This window comes from Candoia aspera, chromosome 1 (assembly GCF_035149785.1).
Source record: "Candoia aspera isolate rCanAsp1 chromosome 1, rCanAsp1.hap2, whole genome shotgun sequence".
Lineage (NCBI taxonomy): Eukaryota > Metazoa > Chordata > Lepidosauria > Squamata > Boidae > Candoia > Candoia aspera.
The window spans coordinates 153,270,019-153,289,640 of NC_086153.1; the positions used below are offsets into that span (position 1 = coordinate 153,270,019).

At 39.0% G+C, this 19,622-nt stretch overlaps 1 protein-coding gene across 2 annotated transcripts in view; it reads left to right on the forward strand.

The window, feature by feature from the left end:
* PLCB4 (phospholipase C beta 4) overlaps window positions 1-19,622 on the forward strand; it is a 188,117-nt gene that overhangs the window by 120,722 nt on the left and 47,773 nt on the right. The window contains exons 19-28 of one of the 2 annotated variants that reach the window (XM_063316134.1): window positions 2,561-2,651; window positions 4,281-4,376; window positions 5,200-5,300; window positions 6,928-6,963; window positions 10,140-10,281; window positions 10,936-11,020; window positions 11,233-11,357; window positions 12,476-12,527; window positions 16,184-16,286; window positions 16,515-16,679. In XM_063316134.1, the coding sequence (XP_063172204.1) occupies window positions 2,561-2,651; window positions 4,281-4,376; window positions 5,200-5,300; window positions 6,928-6,963; window positions 10,140-10,281; window positions 10,936-11,020; window positions 11,233-11,357; window positions 12,476-12,527; window positions 16,184-16,286; window positions 16,515-16,679 (996 nt within the window). The remainder of the gene's footprint in view (window positions 1-2,560; window positions 2,652-4,280; window positions 4,377-5,199; window positions 5,301-6,927; window positions 6,964-10,139; window positions 10,282-10,935; window positions 11,021-11,232; window positions 11,358-12,475; window positions 12,528-16,183; window positions 16,287-16,514; window positions 16,680-19,622) is intronic. The other variant, XM_063316143.1, reaches the window with a different exon arrangement.

Sequence of the window (19,622 nt, forward strand, 5' to 3'; positions counted from 1 at the left end):
CAGACAGGCTAGGTGATGTGCCATTTGGCATGAGAGAGACCCTGCTGAGTACTTTTTGTCTTCAGTGTCTCCACATATTTTTCTAGAGCCCAGTTTCTTGACTACCATTATTTTAATCAGATTTCAGATTACATCTGCTGTTTCATAACCCAAACTCCTTTGCTTTGTCAGCACCTTATATTTGGAACTCATCATTCCTAGATATTTTTGGAAGCCATCACCCTCCTGCCTTATAAAGAAGTGCTTCAAGGAGTATCTATTTTTACATGTCTTTTCCAATTAATGGTGGTATTTTAAAGCAGACTGCTCTTCCTGTGTAGTTTGATGGTTTTGATTGGGGGACTGCAAGCATGTTCTCTGTATGTATATTTTCAATGAAAGCTATTTTAAGTTTATCCTTTCACATAGGCCTCGGTAAAGCTTTGTAGTTTGATTTGACTTAGTTTCTTACTTTTCCCATCTTAAAAGTATTCTGTTCTTCTTTTGCAATGCTTTGCAATTTTTTAATTTAATTTAATTTAATTTAATTTAATTTCTATCACACCTTTATTATTTTTATAAATAACTCAAGGCAGTGAACATACCTAATACTCCTTCCTCCTCCTCCTTTCCCCACAACAACAACCCTGTGTGGTGAGTTGGGCTGAGCGAGAGAGACTGGCCCAAGGTCACCCAGCTGGCTTTCATGCCTAAGGCGGGACTAGAACTCTCATATCATGCCTGATTGGCTATTGGGCTGAGGGAGAGTGACTGGCCCAAGGTCACCCAGCCAGTTTTCATGCCTAAGGCAGGACTAGAACTCACAGTCTCCTGGTTTCTAGCCTAGTGAATTTGCATGCAAATTTCATTTAAAATATACATTTTTGCAGATTTTGCCTAATATATACAGTTTTGTTCATCCATTTGCCTAATATGTTACACATATAAACACACATTTTTCTATGACATTCAGTTATTATACCATCAGCTAAAATAAACAGCAAAAAAATATATCCCCTCACCTCTGTCTTTACTATGCCCCCAGACACCTATTGGCCTCTGTCCTTCCAAACAGATTGTTCCATGTGACTGATCCACATGACACTTAAATACTAAAATCTCTGGCACTTAGCCAAGACTGGATGCAGCCTGATCCAAAAAGTTCCCAGAGTCTTCTGTATAAACTAGATGTCCTGGGATACTCCTCCTTTATTGAGATGTGATCTTAGTAGGGTATAGTTGCATTCTATATTTACATTCTCTACATTTGCTGTTGACACATAAGCTAGAACAGTGTTTCTCAACCTTGGCAACTTCAAGATGGTGGACTTCATGTGTGGACATGCTGGCTGGGGAATTCTGGAAGTTGAAGTCCACTCATCTTAAAGTTGCCAAGGTCGAGAAGCACTGAGCTAGAATGAGGAAAAAGCTATCACCCGACTGGAAGAGTCGCAAACTTTGCAGAAGTGCAAGAAAACTTGGTATAAAAAAATTCAGGAGAGGGAGCAACTGGCGGAGAAGCCCAATGGGAACCTAGTGGCCCTGAAATGGTGAATAGGTGTTCAGACAGGGAAAAATGAAGAACTGGAAGGAGAGGAAATAGATTGCAGAGAGCTTATGAGATATGCTGACCATATGTCCCATTTTGAACGGGACAGTCCCGTTTTTTTAACATTTCCAGACAGTCTCGTCGTTTTAATATAAATGTCCATTTTGTCCCGTTTTCTTAAAAACCTTACTTAAAAATTTGAAAGTTCCCGCGAACCTGTCAGAATGCAGTCTGACCTTGAGTGGAAGGAGGGGTTGCTCAGCAGAAATGGCGGGGAAAAAGCCGCAGAGCTCAACCCGGCGGGAAACCTAAAAAGAAAAAAACAGGATCAGCTGATAGGCAGTGATCAAAGGGCGAGCCGATTGGCTCCTGCCTTGAAATGGTGGGAAGAAAAGAACATAAAAGCACAGCCAGAGGAGGAACGGCTTGTCGGGGACAACCGTTCACTAGACTCTCCAGCCCAGCCTTGCCTCTTGCGAACGAAGGAATCCAAAGATTCCCAGCCCAAGAAAACCAGAGAAGTTCCTGCCTGCTGATCCAGCCCTGCCCCATTTTGCCATCCCAATGTCCCGTTTTTGTCTCAAGGAAATATGGTCAGCCTATTATGAGGGGATGACTACCTAACCTGAAGAAGTCCTGAACTCTATACTGCAACATTTTGTTGTTGGATCTGCACCGTCAAAGTATACTAGGGACTAAACCTGCTTATACTCACTGCTTCCTAGAGACATTTTTAATTCAAAGCAGTTTTATTTTAGTTTGACATTTGAAAAAAAGTGCTATGGAGTACTTGAGGTCTGAAGTATAATAACCTAAGTTGGCCAGTGCGAGAAGATAATTCGCTAGGTATCTTACAATATTCAATTTTAAAAGGAGGAATGTATTTCTAACGGGCTTCTGCAAGTCACAAATGACTGTTCTTCGTTTAGGTGCACGCGTGTGCATGTAATTGCCATAATAATTGCGAGGAAAGCAGGAACAAAAGCCAGCAGTGGGTGTATTTCCTGATTATGCCTCTTTCTTTGTTTGCAGCTTGAACCAGGAAGGCCCTTGCCCTCCCCAAATGATCTGAAAAGAAAGATTCTTATTAAAAACAAAAGGCTGAAACCAGAGGTGGAAAAAAGTAAGTAAAGTGCATTCAAAACACCTAGCATCTAAATGGAAAAACACTACTGTATTGCTTAAATTGTTTGTGGGTAACCTCCCTTGTTTCCTAATAACAGTAGGGCTCCACTTGGCTGCATTGTTAGCTATTTGTGAAGTCTTGAAAAGACATCTTTTAGAGAATCCTACATTTGAGGGTCAAAGGTTTTTGCTAGCTGTATTGAGATTTCAATTTGCAGCAGATATGGCCACTTATGCTTACTGGGAATGTTGGAAGTTAAGAATCCCAGTACATCTGGAGGATCTGAAATGGAAGAAAGCTGCTCTAGTATGTTATGTATGTACGTATTTATAAAATGTATAGGGCTGCTCATCTTACGTACATAACTCTGGTTGGTTAAAAACCAATTTACAATAGAACACTCAATTAAAACCTCCATAAACAAAGCAAAAAACACAACTAAAGTAATTGTAACACGTTAACTGAGATACCATATAACAGACTCAAAGCACAAACCACACCTATGTTGAACTCATCCAGCCTCCTGGCCCAACCCCTGGGGAAAAGCCATGTCTTCGTTGGGGCCAAAAGACCCTCTGGATTTTGGGGGGAGGCTGTTCCATAGGGCAGGTGCCATCACAAAGAAAGCATGTCTCCTAGGTCCAGCAAGATGACACTGACCTTGTAATACTCTTAGAGAACTGGCCATCCAGATAACTCATCTTCAACTTTTTAAATAAGTAAAAGAGATCCCAGATATTCCTGCTGTAAAACAACTGGCTGCATCATCGTTGTTGCTGTTCTTAGTATTTGTTCCAATTAGTTACAGGGTCCACTTAGTTACAGGGTCCACTTGTTTTACACTGCGCTTGCATAGTTCTTACACTGAAGCTTATCAACACATGATGCAACAAAAGGTTTTGCTTTTCAGCCAGCTGTAACAGAGCCTAATGCAGGTTTGGACTGAGAGGAAGTGACTGGCCCAAGGTCACACAGCTGGATCTCATGCCTGAGAGAGGACTAGAACCTAATTCTTTCTGCTTCTAGTCCAGCACCTTAACCATGACACCATGCTGGCCCTCAGCCACATTGGTGGGACTGATTGATTATTTTTTGTAGAATGGCTGCAGTCCTGCACAGACTTACCTATGAGTTGGCCACATTAAATATAATGTTAATTAAAACCAGCCAATATTTTTAATACTCCTCATGCACTTTGATTCCTAGGCTGGTCCTACTTTAGTGGTAGATGTCATTTTAACCCATGAGTACTTATGTCCTGTTTCTGCCATTAGGGAACTGCTGTGTCTGTGCAATGATATCAAGGGAGAAATACCACACAGATAATATAATTACATGTTACAGCACCTTGTAACCAGGGTAGGAAGTGATCACATCGCCACCCGCATCCATATGTTCTTGAATATGTACATTTTTTGTGATTAGTCATGTGGCAGTAATTTTGAACAATAATGCACAGTATTATTCCAATGCCAGTAATGAGAAATATTGAACCTGTTGAAGAATAGATCAGAATCCAACTCCTATGCAGTCCTTCAGAATTAAGACTTACCTGAGTGATTTTCCATAATTGGATTATAAAAACTTGTTTGCTTTTTGTATGGATATGTACTCTCTCTTAAATAGAACAGCTTGAAACTTTGAAAAGTATGATGGAAGCTGGTGAAACAGCTGCTCCTGTCAGCATCTTGGAAGATGATAATGAAGAGGAGATAGAAAGTGGTAAAGTGGTTATTTTACTTGTCGTATTTTTCAGTTCCTCCTGCTGATGATTGCAGTGTGCCAGCTGATAGCACACTGGATAGTTTGCCTTAGGATGAACCTTTGACTTGACAGCTTATATTTATTGTTTACTTATAGCAGTCACTTTTATCTTTGGGTTCTGAGTTTAAGGTTATGTGCTGGGAGTGCAGGCAGTTCATTAAAAAAAAAAATGTCTTTTCTGTAGTAAGGGAGCATCATCTGTAGCACAGACATCACACACAGCTTCCCAAAGCTTTTTATATAGTCCTTGACACCCTTCTCTGCTATAGCCAAGGTTTGATAAGTAAATTACAACTAAACATAGAGGTTTTCAAACAATATAGATTGAGAGGGGATAGACTGAAGGGAGAGAAACTATTTATGAAAAACAGTGAATTGGCTTTAAGGGAAATGTATGAATGGGACAACTTGAATTTAGCACTAAAAACAAAACAACACTGGGAGATTCATCCAGCTGCCAAGCACTGGGTGAACAGTGTATCATCTGCCCTCCTTTGAGTTACTCTCTGTTATCTATCAGTAAGCGAACTAATTATGGGTGATTAGTCCATGAACAGCTATGGGAGAAACTTGAGGGCCAGCTTTTAATACAGAAGGTTAAATCCATGTTTTAATTGTCATTGTGTTTGCATGAAGTGAAACATGACCTCCTTTAATGGATGAAAGCTAGTAAATAGTTAAGAAACCTTTCTATTGCCTTTACAGATATCTTCGGTTTACTGCTTGCGTTTTTTGTCTTTTTCTGACCCTTTACTCCCTTTTGTACTGCATTGCTTTATAGGGGATCAAGAAGAGGAAGCCCATCCAGAGTATAAATTTGGAAGTGAGCTTTCTGCAGATGACCTGAGCCAAAAAGAATCTGTAGCTAATCACATTAAAAAGGTAAGACAGCTTTTCCCACATATATTTAATAAAAAGGTTTCCCACTGAGATAGCCAAGAGAATAAGATCCACAATACACATTGTAGGCTAAAAAATTGTGTGTGGCATTTCAGAAGTTAATTATATTTTAAATATTTAGCAAGAAGTGTCAATTTATCTAGGCCATATTGTATTCTGATAATCAGGAGCTGGCCCTCAGAAAATGCTATGCAGACCATCCCAAATCATAGATTTCTATTATTCTTGTGTTCTCAATAAAAGGTTGCATATCAGTCCCAATGGATATTGTATTGCCCTCACTTATATAATTTGAATTAAAGTTACAAAACCAAGACCTGACTTTCTCCTTTGATAGTCAGTGCTGTTGGGCTGGAGTGCTGGGAGTTTATTATCTCTTAAGTACTTGGTGGCTATACTTAATAATTTCTCACTGATACTGATAATAGTAAAAAGCAAGTGTCTGAAAAATAGCAAAAGAAACAATCTAAAGGGCCAAATTTGAGATAATAACAGGAGACCATCTGGAAGACAGGAAGAAAGAATAAGTATTAATTCTGTTTGAGACTGGGACAGCTTGCTCTTCCACCTAAGGACCAGATGACTCTTTGTTAACAGAACATTCCATGGGATATCTAATTTTTTTCGTTGTAGAATAATCTTTGTTAACAGAGTATTCCAATAGCAAACACATCAAAACCTGGTCACCCAAGGAAACATTTGAATTCTGAACTACTTTATAACTTCGCTCCTCTGGAATTCTGACTTCTTCCTTCTTATGTAGCTGTTTTCTGGTTTTTATCTGGGTTGCTGTACAGGCAGAATATTTGTTGCCAACTGGGGGGTTCTTTTGCAACTTTTTAAAAAAGCCTCTTGGATTGCTGGTTCAAAAGTTCTAATAGCTCAGGTGCTTTTTCTTTGCTTCCTCTGGAATTTCAACTTGGATATAATTAAGATGGAGATTCCCCTTATACTATAAGGTTTCTAGTTACTTAATGAGCCAGCTCCCTCCATTTAATTAGTATGTGCTTCATTGTAATCTGGGCTGACTGGTTTGTTTTCAGAATCCAGTTACGCAGTATGTAAGCAGGAAAGCATCTTCCAATGTTACCCCATGTTTTTCATTGTTAACACCAAGAATAGAATTGTATGTATTTTCAGTATCCATTTATCCAATATGTAGAATTCAATATCAAGCAATTTTAGATTCCTGAAAATTGGTTGATTGCAATGGGGTATAAATCCAGTAAACCAATCAATCCCTTAAGCAAACAAGATACTTTTTTTCACCAGTAACAGGTCCTTTAAAAATAAGCACTGAGCAACTTCAGTTCACTTGTTTTTAATCCAGAAATACCTGTTACCTAGACTGGACCACCAACCACATTATAGTTCCTGATCAAGGACTTCCCTTTTTTCCTTCGTTTCTGGTCAGAGGGTCTTCCCTTTGCCATCTTATCACCATGTTGCTTTTGAACAGAAACTGAAACTTTTACCTGCATACAAGCATGAACTCAGTGGGAAGAATATATTTAAGAGACATGCCCATAGCATTTCTTTTCTCCGCGTTTGAGTTTTGAGTGTGTGATTTTGCAACATCTTTGGATAATATCTATATTTTTCCCCATAGGCTGTGGACGATTCTGAACAAGAAAACAATAAAAAGGTGACCCATGAGATATTTTTCATAGCTTCTACATTTTTATTTTTCTGTTTTTTAAAAAGCTGCTTTGTAAAATGTACTTTTTATGCCCTGCATCATTACCTCTTTATTTGGCTAGCACTGAGGATTCAGTAGCTGGTATTGTAGTATCTTTTCCTTTATAGAGTACAGGAAATCTAATGCCTGCCCTTACCTGCACTCTGACATAGAGGGTCACTGGGTGATGGAAGGTGTGCATGAGTTTGGTCTCTCAGTGTGGTTGATTTCAGTAATGCTGCTGGTTCTCAGGAAGGCAGGAGCACATCCCAAGGAGGAGGACAAGATAAGAGGAGACACAGTCCAGGTAGCAATTGTGGGAAAACTAAGAGGTTCAGAATAGCCCTGCCCTGGAGCCTTCCCAGGTTATTTCCCCTTAGGTTAGGTAGAGTTGCTTTAATCTGGCAAGGTTCTGTCTATACAGTGTGAGCAAATAAAGAACTGAAGTTTGACTGGATTGATTCTTTGTCGTGTTTGGGCTGGGCCTGACATCAGTCTTGCCAGACTAAAGCAACTCTACCTAACCTAAGGAGAAATAACCTGGGAAGCCTCCAGGGCAGGGCTATTCTGAACCTTTTAGTTTTCCCACATTCGCTTCCTGGACTGTGTCTCCTCTTATCTTGTCCTCCTCCTTGGAATGTGCTCCCTCCTTCCTGAGAACCAGCGGCACCGCTGAAATCCACCACACTCAGCTAACATAGATGTCTACGTAGATACACAAGCAGTCACTCTCTCTGACTTCCTTTTCATTTTTCCATGTTCCCTTCTACTTTAGCATTATTTTTCTTTTCCTTTTCTTTGGGCTGGGATTGCATGTGAAACATTCTTCTAAAAATGCTTCACTTGGATCTCTCTTTTCCCATTCCTCTTCTCCATATTTGTCTTCTCTTCCAATATTTTGATTCCTGGGCCTACAGAATATTTCTTCCCTTCTTATCTGGCGTTGTGCCTTGTTTGCAGAGGCGGTTGGTTTTACAACTCTGATGTCCTTTAACTGGCCTAGTATGAGGCCAGCATTATTGTCTTTGTTCCATAAGAAAACTTTATTTTGTCCTTCCTGTGCTGGATTCGTATCATTTCAAAGGGCATAAAGGCATGCAAATATTTGGTTATGAACCAGGAGAAATACTGGGAAAAACTGTGATACAAACATGTGAAATCTAGTTCTTTCATTCTATATTTCACTTACCTAGAAGAATATGGGCTAATGAACAGATTTCAGTTTGTTTTGTGGACTTGGTTTTCTATCCTTTCCCTTGCAGTAACAGCATCACATAAATGTAGTCATTCTTCTGACAGAGGATAAAGTTCTCACTGCTACTCATTTACTACCTCTGCGCAACTATAAAAACATTCAGTATCAACCTTATGATATTTTTTAAAAAGATACTTCATTAGGGGAAGGAAGGCGAGGTTTTGGACTATTATATTAAAACTGTAATTGGGGGAGGGACTTGGTATTTTGGGAGGGAGAGTGAATGGGAGACGAAATTACTGCTGCTTAAAATGATCTTTATTTCAAGAACTTAAGAGGCAGAATTAATCATGTGTAAGACATATCTATTAGTACTTATTGTTATTGTGAAAAATCTTCCAAATTGTTTTCATCTTTGAATTATGAAACAGGCAAGTTAACACTATTTATTTATTTATTAAATTTATATAGCTGCCCATCTCACTGCCGTGACTCTGGGCAGCTTACAAAGTTAAAGTTGTCAGTGGAGACTGCCTTCTCTTTCTTTACTGGTAATTAATATTGAGGTATCAGTCAATTAGATCCAAAAGTACTGATTCACATGAAGAAGTCAACTCCCATCATCTGAGTTTTCCTCATGACTTGCATGAGAAAAAAAATGATAAACTTTGTAGAAGTCACCTCTTGCATATGTAAGAGTATCAGCTCCCCCTGGGTTATTGCATAGCCTGGACATTTATGCAAACACTTATGTAAACATCTGTAAAGCTACATTAGTGAGTTGCTATGATTCTGTGAATCCAGCAATGTATGCCAAGATGTGAAGGTTGCATATTATATTGTAATATACCTGTTGGAGCTTCTCTTCTTGCCATGACAATGTCTTGCTTTGTACCCATTCTACCCATTGTTAGTTTTGTTATATAAATTAGCTATACTTTCATGGCTGGAGAAAGTGTCCTATCTTTTATTATCATTGGAAGCAACAGTGGTTGTTCTTCAGAAAATAGAGTGACAGTCCTTGGGAAGGTTAAAGAAGAACCTCCTCTACTATTCTGGTGGTAAAAAGCAGCTTCTACAGTAGCCTTCCCCGCCTGGATGCCCTTCAGATATGTGGATGTCCATGCAGAACCTCAGAAATGTCTGGAGAATTCTGGGAGTTGAAGTCCACACATCTGGGAAGCACCCACATTGAAGAAGGCTGTCTTAGAAGAAGCATAGTGCCTGTCCCCTTCCACTTCTCTTTGTTCAAGCTGATTGAAAGTGGAAAGTGATAGACTATGGTTTTGGTGCCTTTCTGTATTCTTCTCCTAATAGGAGGAGGAGGAGGCGAGGATGTGGCCTCCATGTAGCAGAAGAGAATGGCCAGCATTCCAAATTCTTGGCTGGAAGAAAGCAGTGTGTTGTAGGAAAGTATGTGCCCCCCTGGAGGGGTCAGTACTTGGCCAAGTAGCAATGTGCAGCTGCATAAATGCAGGCAAAATTGCAGAGGACACTCTGGTCCAATCCTGCTTCAATATCTGTGAGGCTTCTTCACTTCTCTTTTCCTAATTAAAATTAAAGATAGGCTTTTAATCAAATGCTGATCTGCATTTGTAAAATTCATTATTAGTTTTGTTCCTTTCTTCTCCTGATAGTTATGCTCCATTTTTCTTCCTCTTCTCTGCTTTATTTACCCAGTCAAGCATGTTATATGTTACCCAGGATGCATAATAATAAATACTGCTGATAATAAAAAAATTATGTTACCCTACATACGGTATATTTATTTGAACACCCAACATATCTTTCCTCATTACAGGGAAACATTATACGCATGCTCTGATTAAAAAATAAGTAGGCTTCTTCTGTATCATTTTCATTCTGACTACCTTCTGTTTGAAATCATTCCCACTTAGAGTAAGAGATACTACCACTAATTGACGTGCTTGTTTCGATATGCTTTCAGGGCGTGATAACTGCAGAAGATGAACAAGCATGGATGGCTTCTTACAAATATGTAGGTGCCACAACTAATATACACCCGTACTTATCAACCTTGATCAACTATGCTCAGCCTGTTAAATTTCAAGGTTTCAGTGTAGCAGAAGGTAACTTTAAAAGATTAAAAAAATACTTTTTTCTTATTGCTGTAGTAGTAGTAATTGCTTTTATTCCTCCTCCTTACTGTATATCTTGCACATGGCCTTTAAGGTAACACTCTTCCTAATGGTTAATGTTACCCTTTGTCCACTTGGGGGCAGAAGATTACAAGGAGAAGGTTAACCTGCCCAGCAGCCCCACTAAGAGAGCTTGCTTGGGACAGATTTCTTTAGGCATGATTTTGATTAGTCTGCTTTTCTCTCTTCCATTGAATATGGCTGTCCTAAGTATCTGAAGCTGATTTGCAATGTTTATTCTTTTTCTGACATGAAAAACATTTTTTAATTTCATGCCATTCTACCTCTTGGCCTGTTTAATTAATCATTCCTCATCCCCAATTAATCTGGTTGTCAATACTTGACAAAAAAATTTGTAAGAGAGTGGTGGAAGATAAATCTTCTAGGAGATAAACATTGTTATGTTTTATTCCATATTCATACTTTATATGGACTTTTGTATTTTTTTTTAATTGAGGTTGGGCATATCTTTATCCTGAAGTTCAAATTTGTATAATAAATAAATAATGTAATACTTTGATACTCTCCTAATCAACTTTTCATTCTGAATAATTTACAAAACAGATTTTATGGTTTTCTTTCTAGAACGCAACATTCACTACAACATGTCCTCTTTTAATGAGTCCGTTGGGTTAGGTTATTTGAAGACCCACGCGATTGAATTTGTGAAGTATCCTTGCACTGAGGGAGCTATAGGGAGGGTATTTGGTCTTGAGGAGGCCAGTTTGCAGCTAAGAATACACACTACCTTAATAAAATGCAGCATGTACTTTGTGACAAATGTCTCATGAATTAAAACATTTAAATAATTAAGATGTGAGGATATGATCATTCCACTTCTTTGTAGTTTGGTTATTCCAATTTTCTTGACTAATAATACAGCTATAATAAACGGCAAATGAGTCGGATATACCCAAAGGGAGGCAGAGTGGATTCCAGCAATTACATGCCTCAAATTTTCTGGAACGCTGGATGCCAGATGGTCTCACTCAACTATCAGACCCCAGGTAAGGAGACATACCCACTGAATCGAAATCTCAGAGAATGGCCGCTTGAGTAGGAGCTCTCAACCAGATGCTGTTGCAGTTGCTCCTGGCATCACTGGAGGGTTCATTCACATGGTTAAATAGACGAATCTGTATCCAGCCAGGCAGACAATTAGATTGAAAGCAGTAAAACAATACCCTTTTCTATATGTCTTTGTACAAGTATATCAGCATGACACAGACACACAGACACACACACACACACACAGACACACACACACACACACACACACATATATATATATATATATATAAAAATCTCTGTTTAGGAACAATCAATAGTAATCATTTCTGAGTAAAAACATAAGGGACAATACCAGAAGAAGAAACTAAATTAAAACATTGTTAAAGTATATATTTATGTTGAGCCAGAGAGCTTGTTTTTTAATTGTAGTAAGTGAAATAATGGTGATAGACTGGTTTGTATGGAAGCCAGTTGCTTCTCCACAAAGCAGAAGTCATCAAATTAATAGGTGTCTATTTCTTTAGTGAGCTAAGGTTGTGCATGAAGGCTAATAGAAAATACATCCTTGATCTTTAGAATCCACTGGAGAGCCAAGAATCAGCAAAATATCCATGTTAACTATCACCATGTGAAAGATGGTTTGAGGATTACCAGCTTCTATCACTGAGCAATGTTGCATAATGGAGGGGCTCAGTATTCTTACTGAAAAATAATATCAGACATGTGGGGACTGCTAGTCCAGTACCATGAAGCTACTGGATGACTGACAATGTTCAGTACTGACCATTGTCCTAATCTACTATTCACTTAGTAAACCCATATCGTCAGAGTGGAGAAGAGATGATAGAGAAGAGGATGCAGTCTTTTAATTACGCACTTTTAGAATTTCATATTTCACAAGGAAGAATTAAAGGAATAGGAACGTGGAAACTAATATATTTTGCATTGTTTTACTGAAGTAGGATTACATATTCTCTGATTTCAAGGAATGCATGGGATTAGCATTTCAACTAAACTGGCTGTCCAGGATAAATTCTTTCTTTTAGATTAAGAAGACTGTTCAGATAGATATTCCTCAGTAGTAAGATGTTAAACTATTATTACCTCTTCACAGATCTAGCGATGCAGTTGAATCAGGGGAAATTTGAATACAATGGGTCCTGTGGGTGAGTAACAATTTTTAACAGCTGCCATTATATAGAACAATGTCATGTTTAATTATGTGCTGTAAATGAAAAGCAGGCTGTAGAAATTCAGCCTGATGCTGTATTTCATGAAAAGAAACGGAAACATCTGCCCTGGAAGGAAGGAGAGGGTGAGGAACAAGAGGAACCACATTTTACAAAGATGTAAGGTAGTAGAGCTTTAGATCCACATTCCAAATTACCTGAATTTAGATGTCTAAATAGACAGCTCTGATTTTCAACTCATGATAACCTTTAATCATGAGTAGAAAATTTGGTATTTGGAGGCTTTTCCTGTTACTGGTAATTCACTTCTCTTTTGCTTAAGCAGGCAACTTCTCTCCCTTATTTGATTATCAGTTGCCACTGTTCCCCGCTGAAGATGATGAACTAAAGTGTAGTAGTTTGGGGTTTGGAGGGAGGAAAAGTACACCATGAGTTATATGAAGATATGAAGTTAAGGTATGGCAGTGCAGATCAGTTTACCTTAAGATTTTTTTTTATTAAGTAGCTTTTGTCTTCAAGATTTATCAGACTAGCTGCTATCAAGTGCTATAGGAAAGTTGAACCAGTTTTAAATCACAACAACTCCCAACTAAGTGCCAGCAGAGCAAGTTGTGTAATGCTAGATAGGTGTCATTTTGGCACATAGATATTTAATTCACCCAAAAGACCCACAGTTTCTCTTGAAGATCAACTCTCTATCATATGACTATATTTTCTGCTGCAGCATGCCCATGGATGTTAATTTAAAAACCCTATATAAGACATTTTCTTAAAGCATTTCAGATTTCCTCTTGTATCATCTATGCCAGTTAATTTATTTAGTTGAAACTTGTTGAAGATGTGACCTAAGAGGTTTGAGGTATATAGAGTATTTAAAAAATCTTTCAAAAGAAATACAAGGTTTAATGTAACTTCCCCTTTGTATCTTTTGGAAAGGGATCCCAAACCTGGAATATATAACTAAGTGGGAAGGGCAGAAGAGTTAGTGCACATAATTTTGAGCAATAGATTTTTTTTAAACATAACATTCTTAAAAATATAATTTATATTTGTGCTAATTTCTTCTCTGATTAATAAAAAGTCAATGCTCCAACTATAAATTAAAGGGGGCAGCTGAGAAGCTTCTAAGTTTCTTCCTTGCAAATCCTATGTGTATACTTCATGTGTGTACATTCTATTTTCCAAGGGGAGAGATTGTACATCCTTATACATGGATGTGGGAAAGAATAAGGGAGGAGTTGGAAATTATTGTGAATTTGTGAAACATAGTGGAGATGCTCTGGGAAAGAGACTGAATTATGAATTGGGGTTTCCCTGGTTTGGGATTTCTCCACTGAGTTTAGTATACATTCAGTGCCTACCCAACTATGATATTTTATATATTAATATTGATTATAGCAACCACTTTGATCAGCCTACTTTTGTGGCATTCCCAGAATTCTCACTAATGCTTTGCATACTTGGTTTGACTGAGAACACCCCTTATCTTTTCTAACGGAGATCTCCAGCTGATTCCTTGAACTTCCCAGCCAGTGCCTGAAAAGGCTGATTGCCCATCCAAAAGGCAGTGATGGGAATGATCAAGGATCACTCTGAATTGTGGACAGATATTCCACAAGTATTTAGTCCAGTGTTACCCTCTCCTGAAAGCATTTTCTGTAAAGATAAGCATAAAAATAAACAACAGTGACTCTTGTCATCCAAGGTCTCCTTATCCAGAGTTGATGTGTGTAAAGGTTTTTGTACATCTGTGTTTTTGGCTTTTGTTGTTGTTGTTGCTTTATGTGTGCACAAAATAGCGGGTGGGCTTTTATGCAGACATGGTATGTTTTTAGGGGTTAGAGTTAAGTCACCTGTGCAATGCAGTTGCAGTTGCGCCTCCTCTTCACTCAGTCACTGGGAATCTCACTAGGTCAGCCTTGTTGCACAGTGCCTTGCAGTGGTTGGCCTTTGAAGCAGCTCATGTAGCTGGTAATGCAGGAGGTTGCTCCACGTGTGTCATATGACATGCTGGTTTCTCCATTCCACACAGCTCTTTCATAAATTCAGTCCAGCAGTGGAGTCAAACAGCCCCTTCACCGAGATTGTAAAAGGGCTGCACAGAATGAGCTATTTGGTGTGAGCAAAATATTGAGCAAGTTGCTCCAAAGAAGATCACCATCTGCTGCTGCATGGAAGTCATATGGAGCCTTGCAGCTGGGCTGACAACAGCATGATGTGCCATTTGAGGAGGAGGAGGAGGAGGAGGAGCAAATACATTTTATAGGCAGCGTCTGTGGGAGGGAGGAAGGAAGGAAGGGGTTGACTGTAAGATCCAGAAACTAACCCCTCATTTCCTATAGATTCAAGGTCTTGTTACTCGAAATTTCATAATCCATGATTTTATACTGGAACAGGTAAAGGTAAAGGTAAAGGTTTCCCTTGACATAAAGTCCAGTCGTGTCCGACTCTAGGGGGCGATGCTCATCTCCGTTTCTAAGCCTTAGAGCCGGCGTTGTCCGTAGACACTTCCGGGTCATGTGGCCAGCATGACGACACGGAACGCCGTTACCTTCCCGCCGAAGCGGTACCTATTGATCTACTCACATTTGCATGTTTTCGAACTGCTAGGTGAGCAGGAGCTGGGACTAGCAACGGGAGCTCACCCCGTCGCGCGGTTTCGAACCGCCGACCTTCCGATCGGCAGCTCAGCGGTTTAACCCGCAGCGCCACCGCGTCCCCATACTGGAACAGAACCCCTACAAATACTTTTATTTCCTTTAGATGCAGCTGCTGTTCTTTTGTCATTTGCCACACAGCAGAATTCCAGAATCAGAACTTTGCATTGGACTTTTGAATCAGAGCAGGGCAGATTAGAATCATTCACCTTGTCTAGGTTAAAGAAAAAAAGTGGGCCTTGTACAAAATGGCTAGGTTTCACTTCAACAAGGTCCTTTGTGTCACAAAAGCAGTGTGATTCATCGTCAAGGTGATTATAATTTTCACAGGGTGCTTCTCATCACCACAAGAGTCTCATTTGGCAGTTCTGGTAGTTGGGAAAAGTTTTGACACATGCTTTTTCCATGTCAAAAAAGGGAGAGAAAACCAGCTGATCCTGAAATGGATTCTAGCTTTAAAATCCTCTAGCTCAGGAGACAGCCATAGATGACTCATGTGGATGTATTGTGAAGGTCCCAACCCAACAAAAGGATGTGTGGCAGGAAAAATAAATACCATACTTGAAGTGGTTAAATTATTCAAGCAATCATTGAGTAGAAAATCCTGTCACATGTTGTTTATTGATCTACAGTATATTAGTTGAATTTTAAACGTGGAAGTTGACTTAATAATTGCTTAAAGGAAATGTTTCAGATGGGATGAATTCAGATGATGTATTATCTCATTCTAATCACTGTAGTGTTTTTTTCACGGTTCATTGAGTAAAATTTAGTTTTTCTATCTTGAATATATATTCTAAAAAGGTAACACTCTGCCATGCTAATTATTTTTTCAGCTGATTATATGCTTTCTACATACAACTTGTAGGACAGCTAACAACAATAATGGTATTTAATTTATAGTAGTGGGATAAAAAGAAAATATAGGCAGTTTTATCTAAACATATGTCTTCTGTTTGTTTGATTTTTTTTAAGGTACCTTCTTAAACCAGATTTCATGCGGCGACCTGATCGGACATTTGACCCTTTTTCTGAGACTCCTGTGGATGGTGTTATTGCAGCAACTTGTTCAGTACAGGTAGGAAGCATCTTGACAATTATGCAGCCTAGAAGAGACTGCTTGAAATATGCTACTTGACCTCAGATGTCTGAAGCTGCTTTAAAATATAGAGAAAGGGCTACAGGTCATAAATGATTGGAATAGGTATGCAATGTTATATATAAAACTAAACACTGATATACACTTGAATATATTAAATTTCTCACTTGACTGATGTGCTGAACATGTTTATGCTTCCATTTCAAGGTCATATCTGGTCAATTTTTATCAGACAAAAAAATTGGTACTTATGTAGAGGTGGATATGTACGGCCTTCCCACTGACACGATACGTAAGGAATTCCGAACACGGATGGTGATGAACAATGGCTTAAATCCTGTTTACAACGAAGAATGCTTTGTGTTCCGAAAGGTATGATGTATTTTGGATGCCTGTGTATACTTTTGAAGTTTTATGAATAACTCTTTGCCTCAACCCTTTTCCTGAACAAGGAATCTTTAGGAAAAGATCCACCAATTGGATGTCCCCTCAACAGCATTGAGTTGACCACTCCCCAAATGCTCAGCTGATGTTTGAATTCTGGGCACCGCAGGCACAGCACTTCAGGAAAGCAGCTGTTTGGGGAAGGCCGATTTAGGAGAGCAAAGTCTCGCTAGCACGTTCTTTTCGCCCGTGATACAATTTTTGTCATGGGATAGAGTTGACTTAAGTCTGGATTTTTTTTTTAAAGGAACCTCTTGTAGCTATCACATGATTTTTATTTTTCTGTTTGGCTTTTCCCTCTTCTTGCTTCCTCCTCCTCCTCTTCCTCCCTCTTGGAGGAACAGCCTCGTTCGTGGCTATGCCTATGTTCCAGGTATGCAGTCTGCTCAGAATGAGCTCCGGCTGGGGAACCTCTACCTTCCTTGGAGATTACAACTTCTTCCCTGCCCTGGCAGTGGCTGCTATCTTGCACTGCTCCTTCAGCCAAGAGGGCAGGTGAGACCCTGCATCCAAAGCTAAGGTCAATGTCATTATATGGGTTAAGTCAGGGGGTGCTGCCTCTGCCTCTGAGGTTGGTTCCCTCGTCCTGTCTGCGTCATGTATATTTTTTCCTCTCTTCCACCACAAGTGTTTAGACACCATTTGGAGAAAAGCAGCTTTAAAAACTTGCTTCTGGGGGTGAGTTTACTTGTGCCATTTTACAAAACATTCCCATCCCCATGGTTGCAAGGGACAGTTTTTCAGGAGGAACATTTCCTTGTGTATTCTTGGTCTGGCTTTAAGTCTGCACCAGAACAAGGTGGTACAGTGTGGGAAGCTCATATGGGTAGCTCAGTGATCATTTTGGCTTCAGTGTGTGGCTTACGTGAAAATGGCAAAGTCTGTGTTTTGGAATCAAAGGCAGGACTTGAAAATAATATCATCCCTATTTGATCTGTGATGCGGCCAAACTTGAAAGCCAAGTACCATTCTGAGAATAGAGAACTAAAAGAGGACCACCCAAATGACAATGGAGCCTCTCCCCTCTGAAGACAAGTTTCAGCATTTGGGAAGTTTTAAGTTAGAAATTGGGCAAGTAAGAGGAGACATGATACAGATGCACACAACTATGCCTGATGCAGAGAATGTGGATAGAAGATGTTTCTCTCATTTCCTCAGTACTATAATTAGGGTCATCCAGTAATAATGCATGATAGGAGATTCATAATAAATTCAATACTTTTCCATTCCACACAGTGCTTAATTAAACTCTATTCTGCTGCTATAAGGTGTAGTGATGGCCAGCAAATTGAACAGCTTTAAAAGGAAATTAGGCAAAATTCATGGACTACTGATCACTAGGAACGGTGATGCCTGTATGTGATTGCTAGTATCACAAGCAGCAAGCCTCTCAATATCGTTTGCAAGTCTTCTGGGCTTCCTGTAGATATCAACAAGTCACCGAGGAAAACAAAATGCTGAACTGGAGAGAGGTTTGGCCTGATTCGGTGGGGCTCCTCTTACTTTCATGCCTATATGGCATGCATGCCCTTTCTGTACCACTTTGGGATGAAGATGTTGAGGTGCTCTTTGTGGATATTACTTTATAGAAGAGCTTCTTGTAAATGAAAATAACTAGGGGAAAACCTTCCAGTCTAGTTTTCTCACTTACCCAGCAGGGGATTTTTTTTTTTGAATAAGCGATCTTTCAGACGTGCATCTTCCATGCAATCATGCAAATCTCATTTCATTCTGAAGAAACATGGAGTTCACTAAACACATGAGTGCTAGTTCAGCTGCACCATGTTGCATGCACATGAGTAATCATTAGCCACTGAAATTCTGTAGAAAGGTTTGTCAAAATGCACATGCAGATTCACTCTTAATGGCAATCCATGGTGTCTGTAATTTTTTCTATACCATTCTACTTTAATTTTTTTTTGTCAACTAAAGTTCCTCCAGAAGTGTGTGCGTTAATGGTGCCGTCGTTGACAGTGTCTTTTATCCTTTTACCTGTTCTGTTGTCTAGGATGCAGAACAATTACCTGCTTTTTTCCCTTAGTGATGTATCTTTCTGGCTAATATCATGCCTAATTTACTTATGGTTGGGGGCTAATGCCAAACATAAAGCATCATAGTAGCATGACACAAGTTTTATGCAACTGATACTTAATCTAATAACATTTGGAATATATCAGAAAAATTGCACAGCCCAAAAGCTCCATACTGGGAAAAAACTGTAATACAGTAGAGTTAGGATTGTTTATTACTACCTTTGTAGCATGAATTTCATGCAAATACTTAGCAGGTAATGTGTGAGTTGTGTTTTATTGTCCTCCTGTTTTTTAAAAAATAAACTTACTGCTGTTGTAATACATATTCTGTGTTGTTATTCTTCTGTGAGCTATTACTCAGTTGTGATAATATTTTAATTTTTATGTTGGGTCAGTCTTGCTATATCTAACTATGCATGCTAGTTGGAATATGTTTAATTAATTGTCAAATAAATAACAGCCTAATTCTCTGGGGCCCTTTGTAATTGCAGTACTCAAGAACTAGATAAAGCTACCTAATACTGTCCTGTTATATACCACTATATTCTGTTGGGTGCCCCGAGGCCTTTATCTTTTTTCTTTTATTATTAATAGGGTTTTTTTTTACTGCATCTTTCTGAGAAACATTTTACTGTGCATTGATTTTCACATTAGTGCCTGTTTTGGAATTCCGTTATTAGGCAGAATAGTTTTAAATAAATAAACAAATTCCAGTTGCAGATGCTAGATACTTAAATGGATTGTGATTGCCCATGAATTCTACAGAGCGTAAATGTAGGGCTCCTGTTCCTAACAGATTGCTTTCATTCTGGAAATGTATATATGTAAAAAATAAAAG